Genomic DNA, 19,345 nt, shown 5'->3' on the forward strand with positions numbered 1-19,345 from the left:
AGAGGTGTCTTGGCGAGCATGCGGAAACCGAGGTGTCTTGGCGAGCATGCGGAAGCCGAGATGTGTTGGCGAGAATGAGGTAACCGAGGTGTGTTGGCGCGCATGCGGTAACCGAGGTGTGTTGGCGAGCATGCGGTAACCGAGGTGTGTTGGCGAGCATGCGGAAACCGAGGGGTCTTGGCGAGCATGCGGAAACCGAGGGGTCTTGGCGAGTATGCGGAAACCGAGGTGTGTGGGCGAGCGTGAGGTAAACCGATGTGTCCTGGCGAGCATGTGGAAACAGAGGCGCCTTGGCGAGCATGTGGAAACCGAGGTATGTTGGCGAGCATGAGGTAACCGAGGTGTGTTGGCGAGCATGCGGAAACCGAGGGGTCTTGGCGAGTATGTGGAAACCGAGGTGTGTTGGCGAGCATGCGGTAACCGAGGTGTGTTGGCGAGCTTGCGGTAATCGAGGTGTGTTGGCGAGCATGAGGTAACCGAGGTGTGTTGGCGAGCATGAGGTAACCGAGGTGTGTTGGCGAGCATGAGGTAACCGAGGTGTGTTGGCGGGCATGTGGAAACAGAGGTGTGTTGGCAAGCATGCGGTAACCGAGGTGTGTTGGCGAGCATGAGGTAACCGAGGTGTGTTGGCGAGCATGCGGTAACCGAGGTGTGTTGGCGGGCATGTGGAAACAGAGGTGTGTTGGCAAGCATGCGGTAACCGAGGTGTGTTGGCGAGCATGAGGTAACTGAGGTGTGTTGGCGAGCATGCGGTAACCGAGGTGTGTTGGCGAGCATGTGGAAACCGAGGTGTGTTGGCGAGCATGCGGTAACCGAGGTGTGTTGGCGAGCATGAGGTAACCGAGGTGTGTTTGCGAGCATGTGGAAACCGAGGTGTGTTGGCGAGCATGCGGTAACCGAGGTGTGTTGGCGAGCAAGTGGAAACCGAGGTGTGTTTGCGAGCATGCGGTAACCGAGGTGTGTTGGCGAGCATGCGGTAACCGAGGTGTGTTGGCGAGCATGTGGAAACAGAGGCGCCTTGGCGAGCATGCGGTAACCGAGGTGTGTTGGCGAGCATGCGGTAACCGAGGTGTGTTGGCGAGCATGCGGTAACCGAGGTGTGTTGGCAAGCATGTGGACACCGAGGTGTGTTGGCGAGCATGCGGTAACCGAGGTGTGTTGGCGAGCATGAGGTAACCGAGGTGTGTTGGCGAGCATGTGGTAACCGAGGTGTGTTGGCGAGCATGCGGTAACCGAGGTGTGTTGGCGAGCATGCGGTAACCGAGGTGTGTTGGCGAGCATGCGGTAACCGAGGTGTGTTGGCGAGCATGCGGTAACCAAGGTGTGTTGGCGAGCATGTGGAAACAGAGGCGCCTTGGGGAGCATGCCGTAACCGAGGTAGAGTCACAACCAGTGTCAGTGGTGTATAAAAGACGTTTTATATAGTTCTGAAACTGGTTATGACCCGTAACTGCTACCTTTCACCAGATAACATAAAATAGATTGTGTGGTCTCTGCTTTTATACAGTATTGACACTGGTTGTGACCCAATATGTTGTAGCCGCTAAATTTTGCGTTTCAAGCCCCTGTGGCTAAAATCAGACAGTGGTGGTGGTATACTGTGCCGTCCCTCATGGTCGCGGAGAATAGGTGGATGAGAGTTTCTAGGGCTTCGGTCCTGCTCGGTACTGAAGCACTTGTTACATATGTGGTCTTCCATTAGACAAGCGACAGCCACACCAGTGAATGGGTACCCGGTAGGATGCGATGGTAATGTGACTGTAACCTTTAGCGGCTCGTGGTGGGGTAGCCTAGTGGTTAAAGCGTTCGCTCTTCACGCCGACGATTCCCCACATGGGTTCAATGCGTGAAGCCCATTTCTGGTGTCCCCGTCGTGACATTGCTGGAATATTGCTAAAGCGGCAAAAAACAATAGTCACCCACTCACAGGCAGCTTCCGTTGTATACTCCCCAGTGAGCTGAGAATAAAGATCGAGTGCATACTGATCTATTGACCGGCCTAATCATGGTTTCCCATCTCCATGAGCACTGACTTGGTGAATGTAACCTAGCGTATTATATATGGTTTGACTAATTAAGTCTTTTTCTCAAAGCTGAAGTTTATCACAGTCACTATCATTTTGTTATGAATGTGTACAGCATGCAGACATCAATTACATGATTTCTGGGTAGAATAGGTCTTCAGCAACCCATACTTGCCGTAAAAGGTGACGCTTGTCGTAAAAGGCGACTAACGGGATTGGGTGGTCAGGCTCGCTGACTTGGTTGATGCATGTCATCAATCCCAATTGCGTGGATCGATGCTCATGATATTAATCACTGGATTGTCTGGTCCAGACTCGATTATTTACAGACCGCCGTCATATGGCTGGAATATTGCTGAGTGCGGCGTTAAACAACAAACAAACCAATCAATCACAAGGCAATAGAAAATGTGAGGAGTAAATGGTCAGTTGTTGGGGTATATTTAAGAATTGACTTTCACTTTGTGTGAGTTTACTGGAGTATGAACCTTCTTAGAGTGAGGGCTAAACTGTATGAACGTCGGAGCACGTGAAGTTCAATTTTTATAATTTCATGCTTTGTAGTTTATTGGTCTCGCCGAATAATATCGTAACAATGTTTGCTTAAATTTGAAGAACGGAAGAACAATTCAACAATGTTATATTGTCGGTATTTGCCGGCTCTCGGTCACATACGTTTCCCCACTCATACTCAAAATATGAATATATACCACAATACCACATAATCTGAAAATATGTCAACATCAACGTAATTTTATTCTCTGAACACATTGACAAACGATATTTGGGATTAATCAAATCTTAAAAGTAAGTAACAGGAAAGTGAACAAAAATATAAACACGACTCGATGCACCGAGGCGAGGTCAATCAAGTGTGGATTTATATATGACGTCACATAAGTTTGTTAAAGGGGCACTGATCTAACGCATTTCCCCGGACTGGTTGTTGCCTTTGTTATTGTTTTTTCCCCCGTGAGTACCCGGATGATACGTAACGCAACTGAGCGTGACCAGAGACTGGGCTACCGTCTGCAAGGACAGCTAAATAAACTTGGAGGCTGGTGGCAATATTTGTTTTACGCATTTTTGCATAAACACTGATTGGTTAACTGTGATCTCTAAAGATTTCGACAAAGGGCGCATGTTAATTAATTTCTTCAGCCTAAACAAACAGAGAAAAAGAACGGCGGAGCTCATCGGATGTCGTCATTTGGAAATACCCCAGATGGTTATAGGTTAATACTAAAAAAGTATCCCTGCAGTGAAAGCATTTTCGGATTTCGGATTGCGTCAATAATACGATTACTACTCCCTTGTTGTCATCCACGTTTTCTCGTATAACCTACGATTGTGTATTTGTCGTCAATCACTTGATGCTCAGTTAATGAATTTATTACAGGTACAATTAGTGGTAGCACCACTTAGATTACCTGACAAAGGTTCCCATTTGGCATTTATTGTGTCTGGGGTAATTATTCAATCTAAATCCAGGTTTGAAGTGAGGTGAAATGTGTGTTATGTAATATGCACGTGGCAGACCAGCAAGAGGCGAATGATCAGTTGATTTACTTTTTTTGTTGTAAATCAACGGATCGTTCCTAGTCATCAAAGGATTAACAGAAAATACGTTGATTGATTAATTACTGTTATCTTGCACAGCTGATATGTCAAAAGTGAGTGTTTACATGTCTAGGTTTACTAAAACAAAGGGAATACACTCATACCATGGCGTGAAGTGCCGATGTAAAAACAACATACTTTGTTCAAAGGGTTAACTGATAATACGTTGTTTGATTGATCATTGTTATCTAGCACTCAATGTATGTTTTAGGAACCGTGGACGTTATGAAAATAGTTGTCACGTGGGCTTTCCCAGCCGACCTTTGAGACTTGACACCTATGTGAAACACCTGAAACAATCCAAGTGATCAGTTGAGAAACGAACACGGGTTATAATATCCCGAAACGATATATATCTTTTAAAATATTTGATTGTCACAGAGACACGTGACATCGAATACGTTTCTTTGTACAGCTGCAGACGAGTGGGATATTGTTCCTTTGTGTGGATATTCATGGATACATTCACGAACAAGGAAGCTGCCTAAAATTTATACACATAACTTTGGTAGGTTGTAATTATAGTATTTGCATTTTGTTTTCCTTCTTTTGAACCGATTCGTTCTTGTTTCTCTACGTCTTGGTTGAGAAATTCTTCAATGCGCGATAGACGTTGTTTTCACAGGTCTTTTCCTTTGTAAGCGTGTATATATTACCGTCAGTTTGTAAAATGTGATTCTCTCAGGCAATTTATAAAATGTGCAAATATTTCAGTCATTTTGACTAAAAAAATCTGCCCAGATTGATTAAGACGATCAAAAGGGCCTACAAACATAACAACAGATTATTATGTAGGATTAGAAGCCAAACAACATAGACATGTACTTTTCAACGTAACATTTTCAGTCTCTTGGTGATGATATTAAACATCAAAATGTTTGGAATTCGTTATCATAATAATACAGATGGAAATGGTTTTTTTCAGTCACTTTGAAAAATAACTGAATATTTAGACGTTTAATAAATTTGAAAATGTTACACATTTTGACAGTAAAAAAATATACGTACTATAAAAAAAACAATGCTCGGGTGAAATATTTACTTTGTGTTGCAAGTCAAAATAGTGTAAACGAAAATCGCAAAATTGCCAAGCAAGTGACTTATCAAAACTTCGTCACCACCGATGCTACCCACAAAGATACCTACATTTCCTTATTATCTCGAAAACAGTATTTCATTTAGTTGATCAATGTGACCATACGTCCTTATTACTACCCATAAAAGTGACTAATGCGCTTACGAATGGCGCAGCAGAGGTCGCGAACTAGTCTAGATTTATGCTATACATCCGGGTACTCACTGGGAAAAAACAATAACAAATGCAACAACCAGTCCCGGGGAATTGCGTTAGATCAGTGCCCCTTTAAGAGGTTCATTTCGAGTCGAACGGGAGTATGAGGATGAAACTTTCTGCTGTTGAAAATGAAGTTTATGGAACAGTTATGGAAAATACCCCGACGCATGAACCCTCCCATGGCACTGGCAAATTGGGAATTTCACTGATTTATGAATGTGTTGCTTGCATTTGGTTAATCGCAAACCAATATTCGGACGATGTGGAATGGACCAGTGGGGATTGAACGGAGTGCTCTGAAACGTGTGTGTTTTGTGTCAGGGTGTGTTATATTTGGAGTTTGGTTTTATTTGTCGTGTGTGCTGTAATACTTTATTTGGCTGGTGTTTCTTGTCACCTGAGATGGACCTTCTGTATGTCCTGATGCCAGCTTAATTTCTGTGCCCCGTCATTCCTCATGTGCCGTCTTTTCTCGGGCTAGAATGCACGGAGAATGTCGGCCTCCTCAGAAACCTGAATAGTAATTCCGTCTACGGATATTTTCTCGTCCCCGATGATCAATCGGTAAAGCAACTAGGCAAGATTTTTTTTGTTATTGTTGTTTTGGTTTTTTTAAATTAAATTTCTTTCCTTACCTTTTTATGTCTTTTTTTTTTAAAAAGCTAAATTCATTTTATTTGTCTTACCATTGAACATTTTCAGAGCCTATTAATTTAGTGTTTTTTCATTTTAGATTTGCTTTGTTTTGGTTTCTCAAAATCTTGGAGGGTTTTTTTCCGATACGATATAGTGAATCGGGTTTTAGTTTGAGATACATCTGAGCAGGGTAAATTTTGTTTCATGTTGCAGCTAGACGACATCAAACACCAGAACCAAAGCATTTATTTTTTTATTTATAAGTCAGATCAAATGATACAAGGCCAGGCAAAATTACTAAATTAATTATATTGCTGATAAATGCAGGGATTAAAAAGAAAATAGAAAAACGAGTTGATCGTAAACACCGATCGAAAATTCGGGGAAACTCCGGAAAGTAGTTCCGGAAAAAGTTCACACGATCAATTTCACACAAAAAATTGTTCACATCGTGTGAACTATTCTGTCCGTTCACTTAAGGATTGACAGTGTATTTTTTTCGGTTCATAGCGGATTCTTACAAAAGTTTGCTCATCGGATTTTCGATTCATATCTCAATGAACCGAAAAAATACACAGTCAGTGCTTATAATTAAATTCGACAACGAAAATATGTTTTATCTACAAGTTTAATCAAAAACAGTTGTATATATCAAAGCAGACAAAAATGACGAGACTGATAAACATTCCAGGTGACTAACACATGTAACCGCCACAGGTTCATTTAACAACTTCGAAAATCTCTCCCGTCACGTTTATCGTGTCGGCCATTTTGACGCCATGTACGTGTACTTGATGTAAATGTATTACGACGCGCTGTCATTGTGACTGACTTACTGAGGTAGTTCTTTACAGACCTTTCTCATACGATGGTGATATTTGAACACATGTGTTGAGTAAGATGTTTCTGAAGAGCAAGTTGTGCATCCACAAGCTCATGTCAGCTATATTATTCCGCGATATTGTATGGCTGTCAGTGTAAACAAGAAGTCACACCTACTAAATAAAATTGTGTTTAGATCGGGGCCTACATCCTTTGGGGTAAGAAATTGTGATAAAAAATATAAGAATTGACTAATCATAACCACTGTGTCCGAGTCATTTCTCTATTACGCTACCTATGCTGAGTGCATGCCTGAGGCTGTATGGTCTTTGCTAACATCAAACATACGGTCCTTTATAATTATGTCTTATGTTTAAATTGGCGCACTTTTTTAAGAGAAACTGCACACATGTTACGAGATCCTAAATGTTTTGTTCGCGCTCAATTAAGAAATAGACTATAAAAGGTAATAGATGAGAGTTACCTCCCTTTGTAAATAAACCCAGGCTTTGCGGAAATGATTCAATGTTGAAAGCGAAATAACGTTAGTCGACGTGTTTCCCAGGTAGAAGGCTTGTCTAACGAACAGGTAGATCTAATAGTCACCGTCAGATACTGCTATGGAATGTTCATTATTTTACCTTTTGTTCATACAACAATCTGCCATTGCATAAATATCGAACTCTATCTTAGTCTATCTCCATATGATTTAGATGTGTAGACACCTGATTGACAACTGAAAATTCAAATCAAGATAACAGTACTGGCTTGCGACCAATCATCTCCATTTTTTCGTTTTATTTCTTAATTATTCCGTGTATGAAGTTGATTATACCAAAAACTTTGATTTTTGTGAAACCATTAGCAAATAACCTTATATCTGTCTGTGGAAAACGTTTGAGAAGTGTTGTAACGCTACGATAGGTGATCAAAACAATGGAACTAGAAATTTTCTTTTGACTAAGTGTACCAGTTACCACCATCATTTAAACAGCACGCGCCTCGTGGCACCACTTCAGTTAAATACAAATTACATTTTTATCAGCTCTGGTTTCTCACTCGATTATTTTATTCATTAAAATTATTAAGAAATGTTTTATCAATTTGTCGTCTGCCAACTGGCAACCGATATTCGAATTGTTTTTATCTACATAGCTTATTGATAACACTATGTACTTGGGCTGTAATGATTCACCATTCCTACGATATCATCGTTACTTAGCTTGATACACTTAATTGTCAGTTTGTCAGATCGTTATACGCTATAAACAGAACAGGAACAAACAGAGTTACCACTCGTAATGGCAGAAGTAGCTTAGCACCACGTGTGAGCAGGGGAGAGCACAAGTTTGTGGTGGCTGAGGACGTGCCGACTAACTGTTACATTTAATAACCACCCCTTCATTTTATAACTGTTTCGTTCTTGTAGGTTTTTTGTCAAAGTATTTGCAATAACAATAAATAAATGTGTAAAGAAAGGTTTTAGAGCTGTATTTCAGTGATTTCATCATTTCTTACTATTTGATGTGGTGAATCGTGATACCAGAAGTATCGTCACTCTGTAGCAAAAATAAAAAACAATATGCGAACACGTATGCACTATAACGGGGGATGGCGGTAATTGATCCTTGGCGATAACTAGTACTAGTAAGTCCTAGTCAACGCTGAAACAACGTTGTAAGTTCAAGATTTTGTTCTTTGTTTAATGCTGCACTCAGCCATATTCCAGCTATATGATGGCAGTCTGTAAATAATTGAGTCTGGACCAGACAATCGAGTGATTGACATCATGAGCCATGCATCAACCAAGTCAGGGAGCCTGACCACCCGATCCCGTTAGTTGCCTCTGATGACAAGCATATTCACCTTTTATGGCAAGGACGGGTTGCTGAAGACTATTCTACCCCGGATTTTCAGTTCAAGATGTTTTCACAGGTCGCATAAGTTGAATTGTTTCAACGTTAATACATGGTTGATCAACATCGCGACCAGGAATCCATCATCATCCAACGTTGAAAAAAAACATTGTGTGCCTGCTTGGGTATATAAAAATAATGTTTTACACGTTTCAGGTATTTCTTCTACAATGGCTGCAAACGTTCTTGGGATGGCATTTGTCCCCTACTACAATCACTTAATGACGATATTGGAAACAAACAAGGAACTCAAGAAAACTGCCACAGGTATACTAGTCCACGGGAATTATATGTTAGCGTGTAAAGCATAAAATAATCATATAAGAAAAAATTCTGTTCCCTCTAACATTGAATTCCAGTGTATGAGTCGTATATGTATGATGTCAGTTCACTGTAGTCACTGACCGACAATTGTTAAATATTCATATAGATCGAGGACAATACAGCCATACTTTTCGTTTTATGCTACTGGCCACAAACCAATTATCGCCATTTTGACGTCTTTTTTCTGAAATATTCAATGTATAGGTCTAAAATTGACTGAACCAATAACTGTTTTAAACTAGTTGTAGAGTGTCTGCCAGGAGAGCCGAAGGCCAAGGGTTCGATTACCGTCCGCATCAGAAAAAGACGTTAAAAGATGGTACTTGTTGTTACCCTGTCTGGCGCTCGGCATTAAGGGAATAAAACAAGGACTGGTCGGCTCGGAGTCAGTATCCTGATTGGGTACCCAGTGGGTGGGGTGTTCATGTTAAACTGCAGCATGGTATGTCAGTGTGCTAGCACTATAAATCAGCATCTGTCAGGACAAGGACAAGTACAAGCAGCCCCATCATGTCACATCATGTCAGTCATTTCGTAAACTGGTGGGAGTTTTATATCCCTCCAGTCATTTTGTAGCCAGGTTGTGTCATATTCCTGGGTCATTTAGCATCCCTTTATTCCATCATAGGACAATGTTGTAAATAGATTTGACTAATAAACATTTACATTTCCCAAAATACATAATTGACGTAAAGAGTAAGCCTCTAGCATTTTGATTATCAAAATTAATTAATTGATATTGCCAAGGCAACTAGTGTTCCTTATAAGCTCACTCACTGATTAGCTCAACTCGTATCTACACACTCAGTTGCTCCAACACTACTTGTGTGATTTGTGGTTTGACTGGTGATGAGTAGGGTACATGAGGCCATCCAGATGGCAGCATCCAGTTTCGCCTGCATCCAGTTTCCCTACAACCAGTTTCACCTGCAGTCTTAAATAAAGAAAGATGGGGCTCAGCGATTTTTTTATGGTGTCACTTAAAGTCTCTCAACCCTCCAATAGTCAGCCGAATGGGCCAGTCGAGTACTGTTGATTAATGCCTACAGGAACTGAGATAATCTCAAGTTAAAAGCTAAGATAGTAGCGTTAAAAGATAGTAGGCCGATAGTAGGCTTAAAAAAGAAAAGAATTGGTTCTCAGGCAATGACTTTTTAAAATATAGTGCGGGCGGTGATTTGGGGTATTTTTTCTTGTTCAAACTAGTATGTAACCAAACAAACAGTTGTGTACCATCAACCTGAGAAAGGGCCTCCCTACATAAACAATCACACAAACTCCTGTTGCCGCCATGACCATAACACGAGATGCACAGTAAAGCAGTGCACATGTAAAGGGAAGTAACTGCATGCAATATTGGATCACAAGTTTTAGGATTTTAATTTTTTTTAAATTAATATGGAAATAAAAATGAAACGTGCCACAGACTTTAGGATGATGCGGGCGGTGCCTGAGAACCATGGCTATTATTTCTTTTAGCCCAACATGACACTGACAATGGACAAGTCCATATGCCATACATGGGGAGCAATGTCAAAAGTGTGGGCATTGTTCCACACAACTTGTAGTTGTTAGTAGCTGTAGGCCAAGCTGGATGTAGGCAACAGTAGCTGTCACCATCCAGATAGTGCAGGCAGTGGGACACAGGAGTAGAGGGCCATGAAGACCTTGGCCAGAAAGGTTGTGAGACAATGGCATGTAATAGAACTGAGTGGGATACAGCTATGTAATGACCTACCTTCGTGTTTGTTGTTCAGGTATATTCATGCAAGATGACCTACCTTCGTGTTTGTTGTTCAGGTATATTCATGCAAGATGACCTACCTACCTGTTTGTTGTTCAGGTATATTCATGCAAGATGACCTACCTACCTGATTGTTGTTCAGGTATATTCATGCAAGATGACCTACCTACCCGTTTGTTGTTCAGGTATATTCATGCAAGATGACCAACCGACCTGTTTGTTGTTCAGGTATATTCATGCAAGATGACCTACCTACCTGTTTGTTGTTCAGGTATATTCATGCAAGATGACCTACCTTCGTGTTTGTTGTTCAGGTATATTCATGCAAGATGACTTACCTACCTGTTTGTTGTTCAGGTATATTCATGCAAGATGACCTACCTACCCGTTTGTTGTTCAGGTATATTCATGCAAGATGACCAACCGACCTGTTTGTTGTTCAGGTATATTCATGCAAGATGACCTACCTTCGTGTTTGTTGTTCAGGTATATTCATGCAAGATGACCTACCTACCTGTTTGTTGTTCAGGTATATTCATGCAAGATGACCTACCTACCTGTTTGTTGTTCAGGTATATTCATGCAAGATGACCTACCTACCTGTTTGTTGTTCAGGTATATTCATGCAAGATGACCTACCTACCCATTTGTTGTTCAGGTATATTCATGCAAGATGACCTACCTTCATGTTTGTTGTTCAGGTATGCTCATACAAGATGACCTACCTTCGTGTTTGTAGTTCAGGTGTAATCAATAAGTTGATCTACCTTCGTGTTTGTAGTTCGGGTGTAATCAATCAGTTGATGTTCCTTAATTTTTGTTGTTCAGGTGTAATCAATTAGTTGATCTACCTTCGTGTTTGTAGTTCGGGTGTAATCAATTAGTTGATGTACCTTCGTGTTTGTTGTTCAGGTGTAATCATTTAGTTGATGTACCTTAATTTTTGTTGTTCAGGTGTAATCAATTAGTTGATCTACCTTCGTGTTTGTAGTTCGGGTGTAATCAATTAGTTGATGTACCTTCGTGTTTGTTGTTCAGGTGTAATCAATTATTTGATCTACCTTTGTGTTTGTAGTTCGGGTGTAATCAATTAGTTGATGTACCTTCGTGTTTGTTGTTCAGGTGTAATCAATAAGTTGATCTACCTTCGTGTTTGTAGTTCGGGTGTAATCAATTAGTTGATGTACCTTCGTGTTTGTTGTTCAGGTGTAATCATTAAGTTGATCTACCTTCGTGTTTGTTGTTCAGGTGTAATCAATAAGTTGATCTACCTTCGTGTTTGTTGTTCAGGTGTAATCAATAAGTTGATCTACCTTCGTGTTTGTTGTTCAGGTGTAATCAATAAATTGATGTACCTTCGTGTTTGTTGTTCAGGTGTAATCAATAAGTTGATCTACCTTCGTGTTTGTTGTTCAGGTGTAATCAATAAGTTGATCTACCTTCGGGTTTGTTGTTCAGGTGTAATCAATAAGTTGATCTACCCTCGTGTTTGTAGTTCGGGTGTAATCAATAAGTTGATCTACCTTCGTGTTTGTAGTTCGGGTGTAATCAATTAGTTGATGTACCTTCATGTTTGTAGTTCGGGTGTAATCAATAAGTTGATCTACCTTCGTGTTTGTAGTTCGAGTGTAATCAATAAGTTGATCTACTTTCGTGTTTGTTGTTCAGGTGTAATCAATTAGTTGATGTACCTTCGTGTTTGTAGTTCGGGTGTAATCAATTAGTTGATGTACCTTCGTGTTTGTTGTTCAGGTGTAATCAATAAGTTGATCTACCTTCGTGTTTGTTGTTCAGGTGTAATCAATTAGTTGATGTACCTTCGTGTTTGTAGTTCAGGTGTAATCAATTAGTTGATGTACCTTCGTGTTTGTTGTTCAGGTGTAATCAATAAGTTGATCTACCTTCGTGTTTGTTGTTCAGGTGTAATCAATAAGTTGATCTACCTTCGGGTTTGTTGTTCAGGTGTAATCAATAAGTTGATCTACCTTCGTGTTTGTAGTTCAGGTGTATTTAATAAGTTGATGTACCTTCGTGTTTGTTGTTCAGGTGTAATCAATAAGTTGATCTACCTTCGTGTTTGTAGTTCGGGTGTAATCAATAAGTTGATCTACCTTCGTGTTTGTAGTTCGGGTGTAATCAATTAGTTGATGTACCTTCGTGTTTGTTGTTCAGGTGTAATCAATAAGTTGATCTACCTTCGTGTTTGTAGTTCGGGTGTAATCAATAAGTTGATCTACTTTCGTGTTTGTTGTTCAGGTGTAATCAATTAGTTGATGTACCTTCGTGTTTGTAGTTCGGGTGTAATCAATTAGTTGATGTACCTTCGTGTTTGTTGTTCAGGTGTTATCAATAAGTTGATCTACCTTCGTGTTTGTTGTTCAGGTGTAATCAATTAGTTGATGTACCTTCGTGTTTGTTGTTCAGGTGTAATCAATAATTTGAACTAACTTTGTGTTTGTTGTTCAGGTATATTCAAGCAGATGGCGTGGGGAGCTGGGGGTACCATTGCTGGGGGTGTGGTCGGAGGACCAGTCGGTGCCATGGTTGGAGGAATTGCAGGTTTGTTAAATATTTAAGTGCAACAGACTAGGAATTCAAGCATGTGATAGTCATGCAGGACAAGAGTAATTTGGGAGAAAATATTTCAATGTACAAAGTACAATTTTGTTCTTAAAATACTTGTGTCAAAAATTAAATAGAAGATTATTTTTTGTGGAAATGTCCATTCCAAAACACTTATGAGGAAGCAAAGATGTGTTGTTTGAGTGAATCTTCAATTTATTATCCAACATGTTCAGGCTATAGACCTGTTAATGTCACACTTTTCATGTTATCTCTGACATCTTTGAAAATAAATGTTTATTGGTTTTTTGGTTAAACTACTGGCAACAAGAGCTGATTTTGCTCATCATAGTTTGAAATGAATGTAAATGAACGAAGTGAAACAGGTGAAGATTGCAGGTGTTAAGCTTATGTCTGAATGATTCTTTATGTATATGCTTAAGTAACCCGTGAAGATCCGGGGTCTTTCACAACCCATGGCGACTATCGGCGAGTCAGGCTCATGGCTTGGTTGATGCATGTCATCGTATCACTATTGCTTGGGTCAATTCTTCTCATGATGTCAATCACTGGATTGTCTGGTCCAGATTTGATTATTTACAGACCGCCGTCATATAGCTGGAATATTGAGGCATTAAACAACAAACAAACAAAACAAAGCACATTACCTTAATTTGTGTTGTTTTTGTTTTAATATTCAAATCCATAAATTAAATTCTATTAATGACAAACTAAACTGGCTATGCAAATCTGTATCAAAACAACAATTTCTGATCATGTTTTACATGAGTTCCTCATTTTTCTGTCAGGGTCTGTGATGGGCTACTGTATGAGTGATGAGTACCAATCAATGATCAAGACACTGAAAGGACTGACAGATGAGGACAAACAGCAGCTGGTCAGCCAAGTCCAAGGTGTGGTAGGATCGTCAGGGCTTGAGGCTCTCACTCGCTTCATCGGGGCACAGGCCCAGAGGGAAATTCTACTCAACGTACTGAACAAGTTTACTACAGATCTCAAAGGAGGATAGCCATTTGTAGAAAACATTTATAAACTCTTGCTTCCATGGATGATGCCCAGATATAAGATAGCTAATGTTCTGTAACACTTGATACATATTTTCATTCTTATCCTAGAAGATTTAGATATGCACTTAATGTGTACATGTATTTATCCTTGTGTGCCAGTGACCGAAATGAGAAAACAGCTTGTACTTATGATATTTTTATATTTTTTTATTTAAATGGTATTAATATTCATGAATATCATGTTGCTCTAAACACAATGTAAAAGAGAGACCTGAATATGTATGCTTTTTAACAAGGGAGGGAGTTATTTCCCCTTGCACAGTTTGGCCATATTGTGTTGGCACATCTTCTCATCAGATCATGGATATTATGTTATTATGTATATCATTTTGGTTTGTGCTCTCTTCATCAGCCTGTTTTTGTTAACAAAATTAGTTGACACTGATTAGGGTATATACATACATGTAGATATGCATTAGGACTGGGACGGGTCCAAATTTACTTCCCGGGGACCCGCCCCCCTATTACCCGCCCACCCACACTATATTTTTAAAAAACATTGCCTGAGAACCAATTCTTTTATTTTTTAAGCCTTATGTGTACATGTATTCATCCTCGTGTGCCAGAGACTGAAATGAGAAAAAAAGATTGTACTTATTGATATTTTTATATTCTTTTATTAATTTGGTATTAATATTCATGAATATCACGTGGCTCTAACACAATGTGAAAGAGATCTGAAAATGTATGCTTTTAAACAAGGGAGGGAGTTATTTCCCCTTGCAAAGTTTAGCCATGCTCAGCTTAAAGGGGAAGTGTACACGCAAAAATCACTTTCTTTCTTTTTCGAAACAAAACGCAATTTTAGAATTAGTTAGTATCTGTGTTTGAAAATATACACTCATTTTTTTTTACAGTGAAAGTAGGAAGCTCACAATAGTGTGAAAGTGATATGCCGTTATGAGGCCTTCGTTTTACGAGCGAAATAGGCCTGAGTTATCCCCCTTAGATTATGACGTAATTGGTGCCAATTCAACTGGGTCCCTGTCTATTCTCAACGCAAAAAATATCAAGGACCAGTTTGCGGTAAAACAACATGGTCTACGACACACTCAGGCGCAGTAGTGACTCAGCATAACACTATGCTGGCTGGCATCTGAGATGCTAGAATCACAAAACTGTACCTACACCACGTGAAGCGGCTCTGACAAAGCATGATGACGTCATAATGTTTATCAATTGGCACCAATGACGTCATATTGCAAGGGAGATAAGCCATGGTGTTTTTGTTATGGAAATAGAACACTTGGTAAATGTGAAAAATATAAATCGTTTTAGTGCAAAAAGGTTCATTTCCGTGTGAACTTGCCCTTTAAGAAAATAAGAGAATTGATTCTCAGGCAATGTTTTTTGAAAATATAGTGCGGGTGGGCTGTGTCTTTTTTTGGTTGTATAAACTTGTATGTAACCAAATAAACAATTGTGTACAATCAGCCTGAGAAAGGGCCTCCCTACAAAAAATACTGGAATACAGTATTTTACTACAGTTTGACTTTTGCGATTTCTTTGGGTTTTTAAAAAAATGGAAATACAAACAAAAAATGCGGCAAACTTTATGATGATGTGGGTGGTGCTTGAGAACCAAGACTATTCTTTTCTTTTAGCCTTATGTTGTCACATTTTCACATCAGACCATGGGTAGTATGTTATTATGTATCATATATATCATTTTGGTTTGTGCAATCTTCATCAGCCTGTTCATATTAAAGAGAATAATTAACACTGTCTAAGTATATACATAGATGTAAATATGCATACCACCAGTATTTTTTTAAATAGCAACATTACGATGTAGGTATTATACAGGTCTTGATGTCGTAGAGCACTCCACCATGTCACTTTTCTATCCTAGTGTAGTTAAGTAATCCTTTGCATACTTCTGTTTGCTGGGTGAATTCAGGTTTTACAGTGCATAATCCTTTTGAGAACTATTGGAGAACTATTGGGCAACTACATAACATCCCCTCATTGTTACATGTATCATCAATCAAGTGTATACTGATGCTTATATGTGTGTATAAATGAAATAAAGTATGGATTGGTTGATTTTATACAAGCTTTTTGTTTTAGTCTAGGTGTTCTCACTTTCAACACTTTTTTAGATGTTCCCTGTAGGTTCCCAGTGTGGACCCGCATTAGAATAGGTTTCCAGCACGCCATTGGTGGTTTGTGTAACAAGGGACTATATTGGAAGAGGTTTCCAGCACGCCATTGGTGGTTTGTGTAACTAGGGACTATATCTGAGTGGCGGAGACAGCTGTGCTTCATTGTGCCCTGGATTGTCAGGTTTGCTTTCAGTCACTGATCTGCAAAGTTCTGGAAACAGCTGGAACATTAAACAACATTCACCCACATCTTACGGTTGTGAGTTTCTTTCTCCAGTACTAAGATGTGTGAGGATGTTCGTCAAGTATTAAGATGTGTGAGTATGTTTGTCCAGTACTAAGATGGGTGAGTATGTTTGTCCAGAACTAAGATGTGTGAGTATGTTTCACCAGTATTAAGATGTCTGACTGTGTTTGTCAAGTATTAAGATGTCTGACTGTGTTTGTCAAGTATTAAGATATCTGACTGTGTTTGTCAAGTATTAAGATGTTTGACTCTGTTCGTCAAGTATTAAGATGTGTGAGTATGTTTGTCCAGTACTAAGATGGGTGAGTATGTTTCACCAGTATTAAGATGTCTGAATGTGTTTGTCAAGTATTAAGATGTCTGACTGTGTTTGTCAAGTATTAAGATGTCTGACTGTGTTTGTCAAGTATTAAGATGTGTGTGTATGTTTGTTCAGTACTAAGATGTGTGAGTGTGTTACACCAGGATTAAGATGTGTCAGTATGTTCCTCCAGTATTAACATGTCTGACTGTGTTTGTCAAGTATTAAGATGTCTGACTGTGTTTGTCAAGTATTAAGATATGTGAGTATGTTTGTCCAGTATTAAGATGTGTGAGTGTGTTCGACAGGGTTAAGATGTGTCAGTATGTTTGTCCAGTATCAAGATGTGTGATTATGTTTGTCAAGTATTAAGATGTCTGTGTTTGTCAAGTATTAAGATGTGTGAATGTGTTTGTCAAGTATTAAGATGTCTGACTGTTTGTCAAGTATTAAGATGTGTGAGTGTGTTTGTCCAGTATTAAGATGTCTGAATGTGTTTGTCCAGTATTACGATGTGTGTGTTTGTCAAGTATTAAGATGCCTGACTGTGTTTGTCAAGTATTAGGATGTGTGAGTGTGTTTGTCAAGTATTAAGATGTCTGATTGTGTTGGTCAAGTATTAACATGGCAATGTAACTCGTTCTCCCTATAAGATGGTGCTGGTTGTTACCCAGCTTGGCGTCCGGCATTAAGGGTGTTAAACAAGGTCTGGTCCACTCCGAGGCTGTATGCTGTGTACATGCACATCCCAATAATCTTGAACTCAACATTAAACCCCATTTCACGTCACCCACAAGTTGTATGCCCGTTTTATGCATGTACTACTTAATAGGAAAAGTCATCACCAATCAAAACATATGAAAACATATTTATTAATATTATTTGGACTCTAGCTTTAATATTATGAAATAACAATCAAATGCATATAAAATGACACAGTCATGTTTCCTCTATTTCACCTTAAATAATTATTATTTTTAATGTAATCAGCTAAAGATGTCACATATTAATAAGCAACAATATCAATAATCTGTTTATTTATTTAAATTAACAAAAGTGAATGAGAGGTCCCACAAAGGACGAGATTTTAAAATGTATCAATTACTTTGCTGGTATTTGGAATTAATAATTTACATATCTTTTGATCAAACTTAATATTTGGAACATATTTTCTTTGAAAAGGTTTTTAAACGTTTTGTTTGTAAAAAAACAGCTATCTAGGTATAGATGACACGACTTTAGTTATATAAATGCAAAGTCTACATACCCAGCTGCACAAGTACAATTTGCTGAATGAACACGACCTGTTACTTTTGAGAGACTTGCCCAAACGTCGTGATCAGGGCTTTTCCTTGGATCCGCTGTTGGTAGTGATGGTATGACACGGCATCTGACAAACATATGGTCACAGTCGTGATGGATATCGTGTAGAGCTACGCCGTGAACATGTCTATCTTGGTAAAACACCACTGCCTTCATTTGTCGTTTAGCCATCATGGGTTTCTTGTCTGAAGTCCTATGGTTACTAAGTACCATATAATTGTAGATTTCCTTCTCTGAGAATTCCGGCAATGATTCAACAGCATCGTTCCATCCAATCATTAATGTAGTGGGGTCTGGCATTCGATATCCGCTGGGTGTGACGAGCTTCCGTTGCATAGATATAACGCCTTTACTGGGTTGTACTAAGGTGATTGCATCCAAACGAAGTGCCTTCGCCCCTCTTGCTCGCGCTAAAACTTGTGCTCTTACCCCAGTCACCTTTTGATTTCGTTCCCGTAGGTATTCACGCAATTCTTTAACTGTCATTTGATGGAATTCATCATCAACGTCAATATTGTTATTTGCCGCCATTTTGAAGGTTTACTCGGCGGAAGTGAACGTGAAAAGGGGACATCACTCTAATTTTCTCAAGCTCCTCACAGCGATAGTACGTTCCCGGAGCTCTCTATACTATCGCTGCCACCAGTCAAAACTCCCCACTGTGAATAGGTGGCCACAACCATGCTTGGAGTTGGACTCGCAACCGAATGACCGTTATGTTTACAAACAAGTGGTTGATTTTCCGTTAGTCTGCAATCTCGAACCAATCTTATTATCAAAACAACAAAGTAAATTCATCTGGAAAACATGGTCAGTCGTAAACCTTTTCAAACTGAAATAGGATGGCATTCCCAAAGACATAAACAAAAATATAAACGTTACTACATATGGGGTTAGAGGGCAAATTTCAAGATTCTTGAAATGGCCGCGCCCACACTGGTGGCAGCGATGTTACCGAGAGTGTAACGAAGGTGTCACGCGCTGGGAAGGAGCTTGTAATTTTCTTTGCAAAGGGAGATAACAACACTTTTCGGAAAGTCGAATATAAGCCCAATAATCTTGAACTCAACATTAAACCCCATTTCACGTCACCCACAAGTTGTATGCCCGTTTTATGCATGTACTACTTAATAGGAAAAGTCATCACCAATCAAAACATATGAAAACATCACACCTTTCTTTTGAAACTTGGGAATAAACGCATTTAGAAACGTGTACAAATCTAGAGACGAGGCGGCTATATTTTACGTACGCTTTAATCAATACTGCATGCACTACAGCAAGCAGTGGACGCTTCATCTCTTCAATATCACTTCTGTGACGCTCCTTGTGTCCGTAC

General features: G+C 39.6%; 2 protein-coding genes across 2 annotated transcripts; one reads left to right on the forward strand and one right to left on the reverse strand.

Moving 5' to 3' along the window:
- Positions 1 to 6,886: 6,886 nt before the first annotated feature.
- On the forward strand, positions 6,887 to 14,788 carry LOC139452442 (protein C19orf12 homolog). The gene is made up of 4 exons (XM_071233918.1): positions 6,887 to 6,985; positions 8,469 to 8,579; positions 12,847 to 12,939; positions 13,752 to 14,788. The coding sequence occupies exons 2-4, from the start codon at positions 8,483 to 8,485 to the stop codon at positions 13,970 to 13,972; spliced, it is 411 nt and encodes a 136-aa protein (XP_071090019.1). The 5' UTR covers positions 6,887 to 6,985; positions 8,469 to 8,482; the 3' UTR covers positions 13,973 to 14,788.
- A 3,137-nt stretch (positions 14,789 to 17,925) lies between these two features.
- LOC139451972 (uncharacterized) lies at positions 17,926 to 18,544 on the reverse strand. Its single transcript, XM_071233253.1, has one exon. It carries the CDS (start codon positions 18,535 to 18,537, stop codon positions 17,926 to 17,928), a length of 612 nt encoding a protein of 203 aa, XP_071089354.1. The 5' UTR covers positions 18,538 to 18,544.
- Positions 18,545 to 19,345: the final 801 nt, after the last annotated feature.

This window comes from Haliotis cracherodii, unplaced genomic scaffold, assembly GCF_022045235.1.
Source record: "Haliotis cracherodii isolate W230 unplaced genomic scaffold, xgHalCrac1.p SCAF_9, whole genome shotgun sequence".
Classification (NCBI taxonomy): domain Eukaryota; kingdom Metazoa; phylum Mollusca; class Gastropoda; order Lepetellida; family Haliotidae; genus Haliotis; species Haliotis cracherodii.

What these genes read in the sequence shown, in the direction of transcription:
- LOC139452442 (XM_071233918.1), top strand. Translation starts at nt 8,483, where the DNA reads ATGGCTGCAAACGTTCTTGGGATGGCATTTGTCCCCTACTACAATCAC. An exon ending in ACTCAAGAAAACTGCCACAG is followed by an intron (nt 8,580 to 12,846) that starts GTATACTAGTCC and finishes TTTGTTGTTCAG; the next exon opens with GTATATTCAAGCAGATGGCG. An exon ending in CATGGTTGGAGGAATTGCAG is followed by an intron (nt 12,940 to 13,751) that starts GTTTGTTAAATA and finishes TTTTTCTGTCAG; the next exon opens with GGTCTGTGATGGGCTACTGT.
- LOC139451972 (XM_071233253.1), bottom strand. Translation starts at nt 18,537, where the DNA reads ATGGCGGCAAATAACAATATTGACGTTGATGATGAATTCCATCAAATG.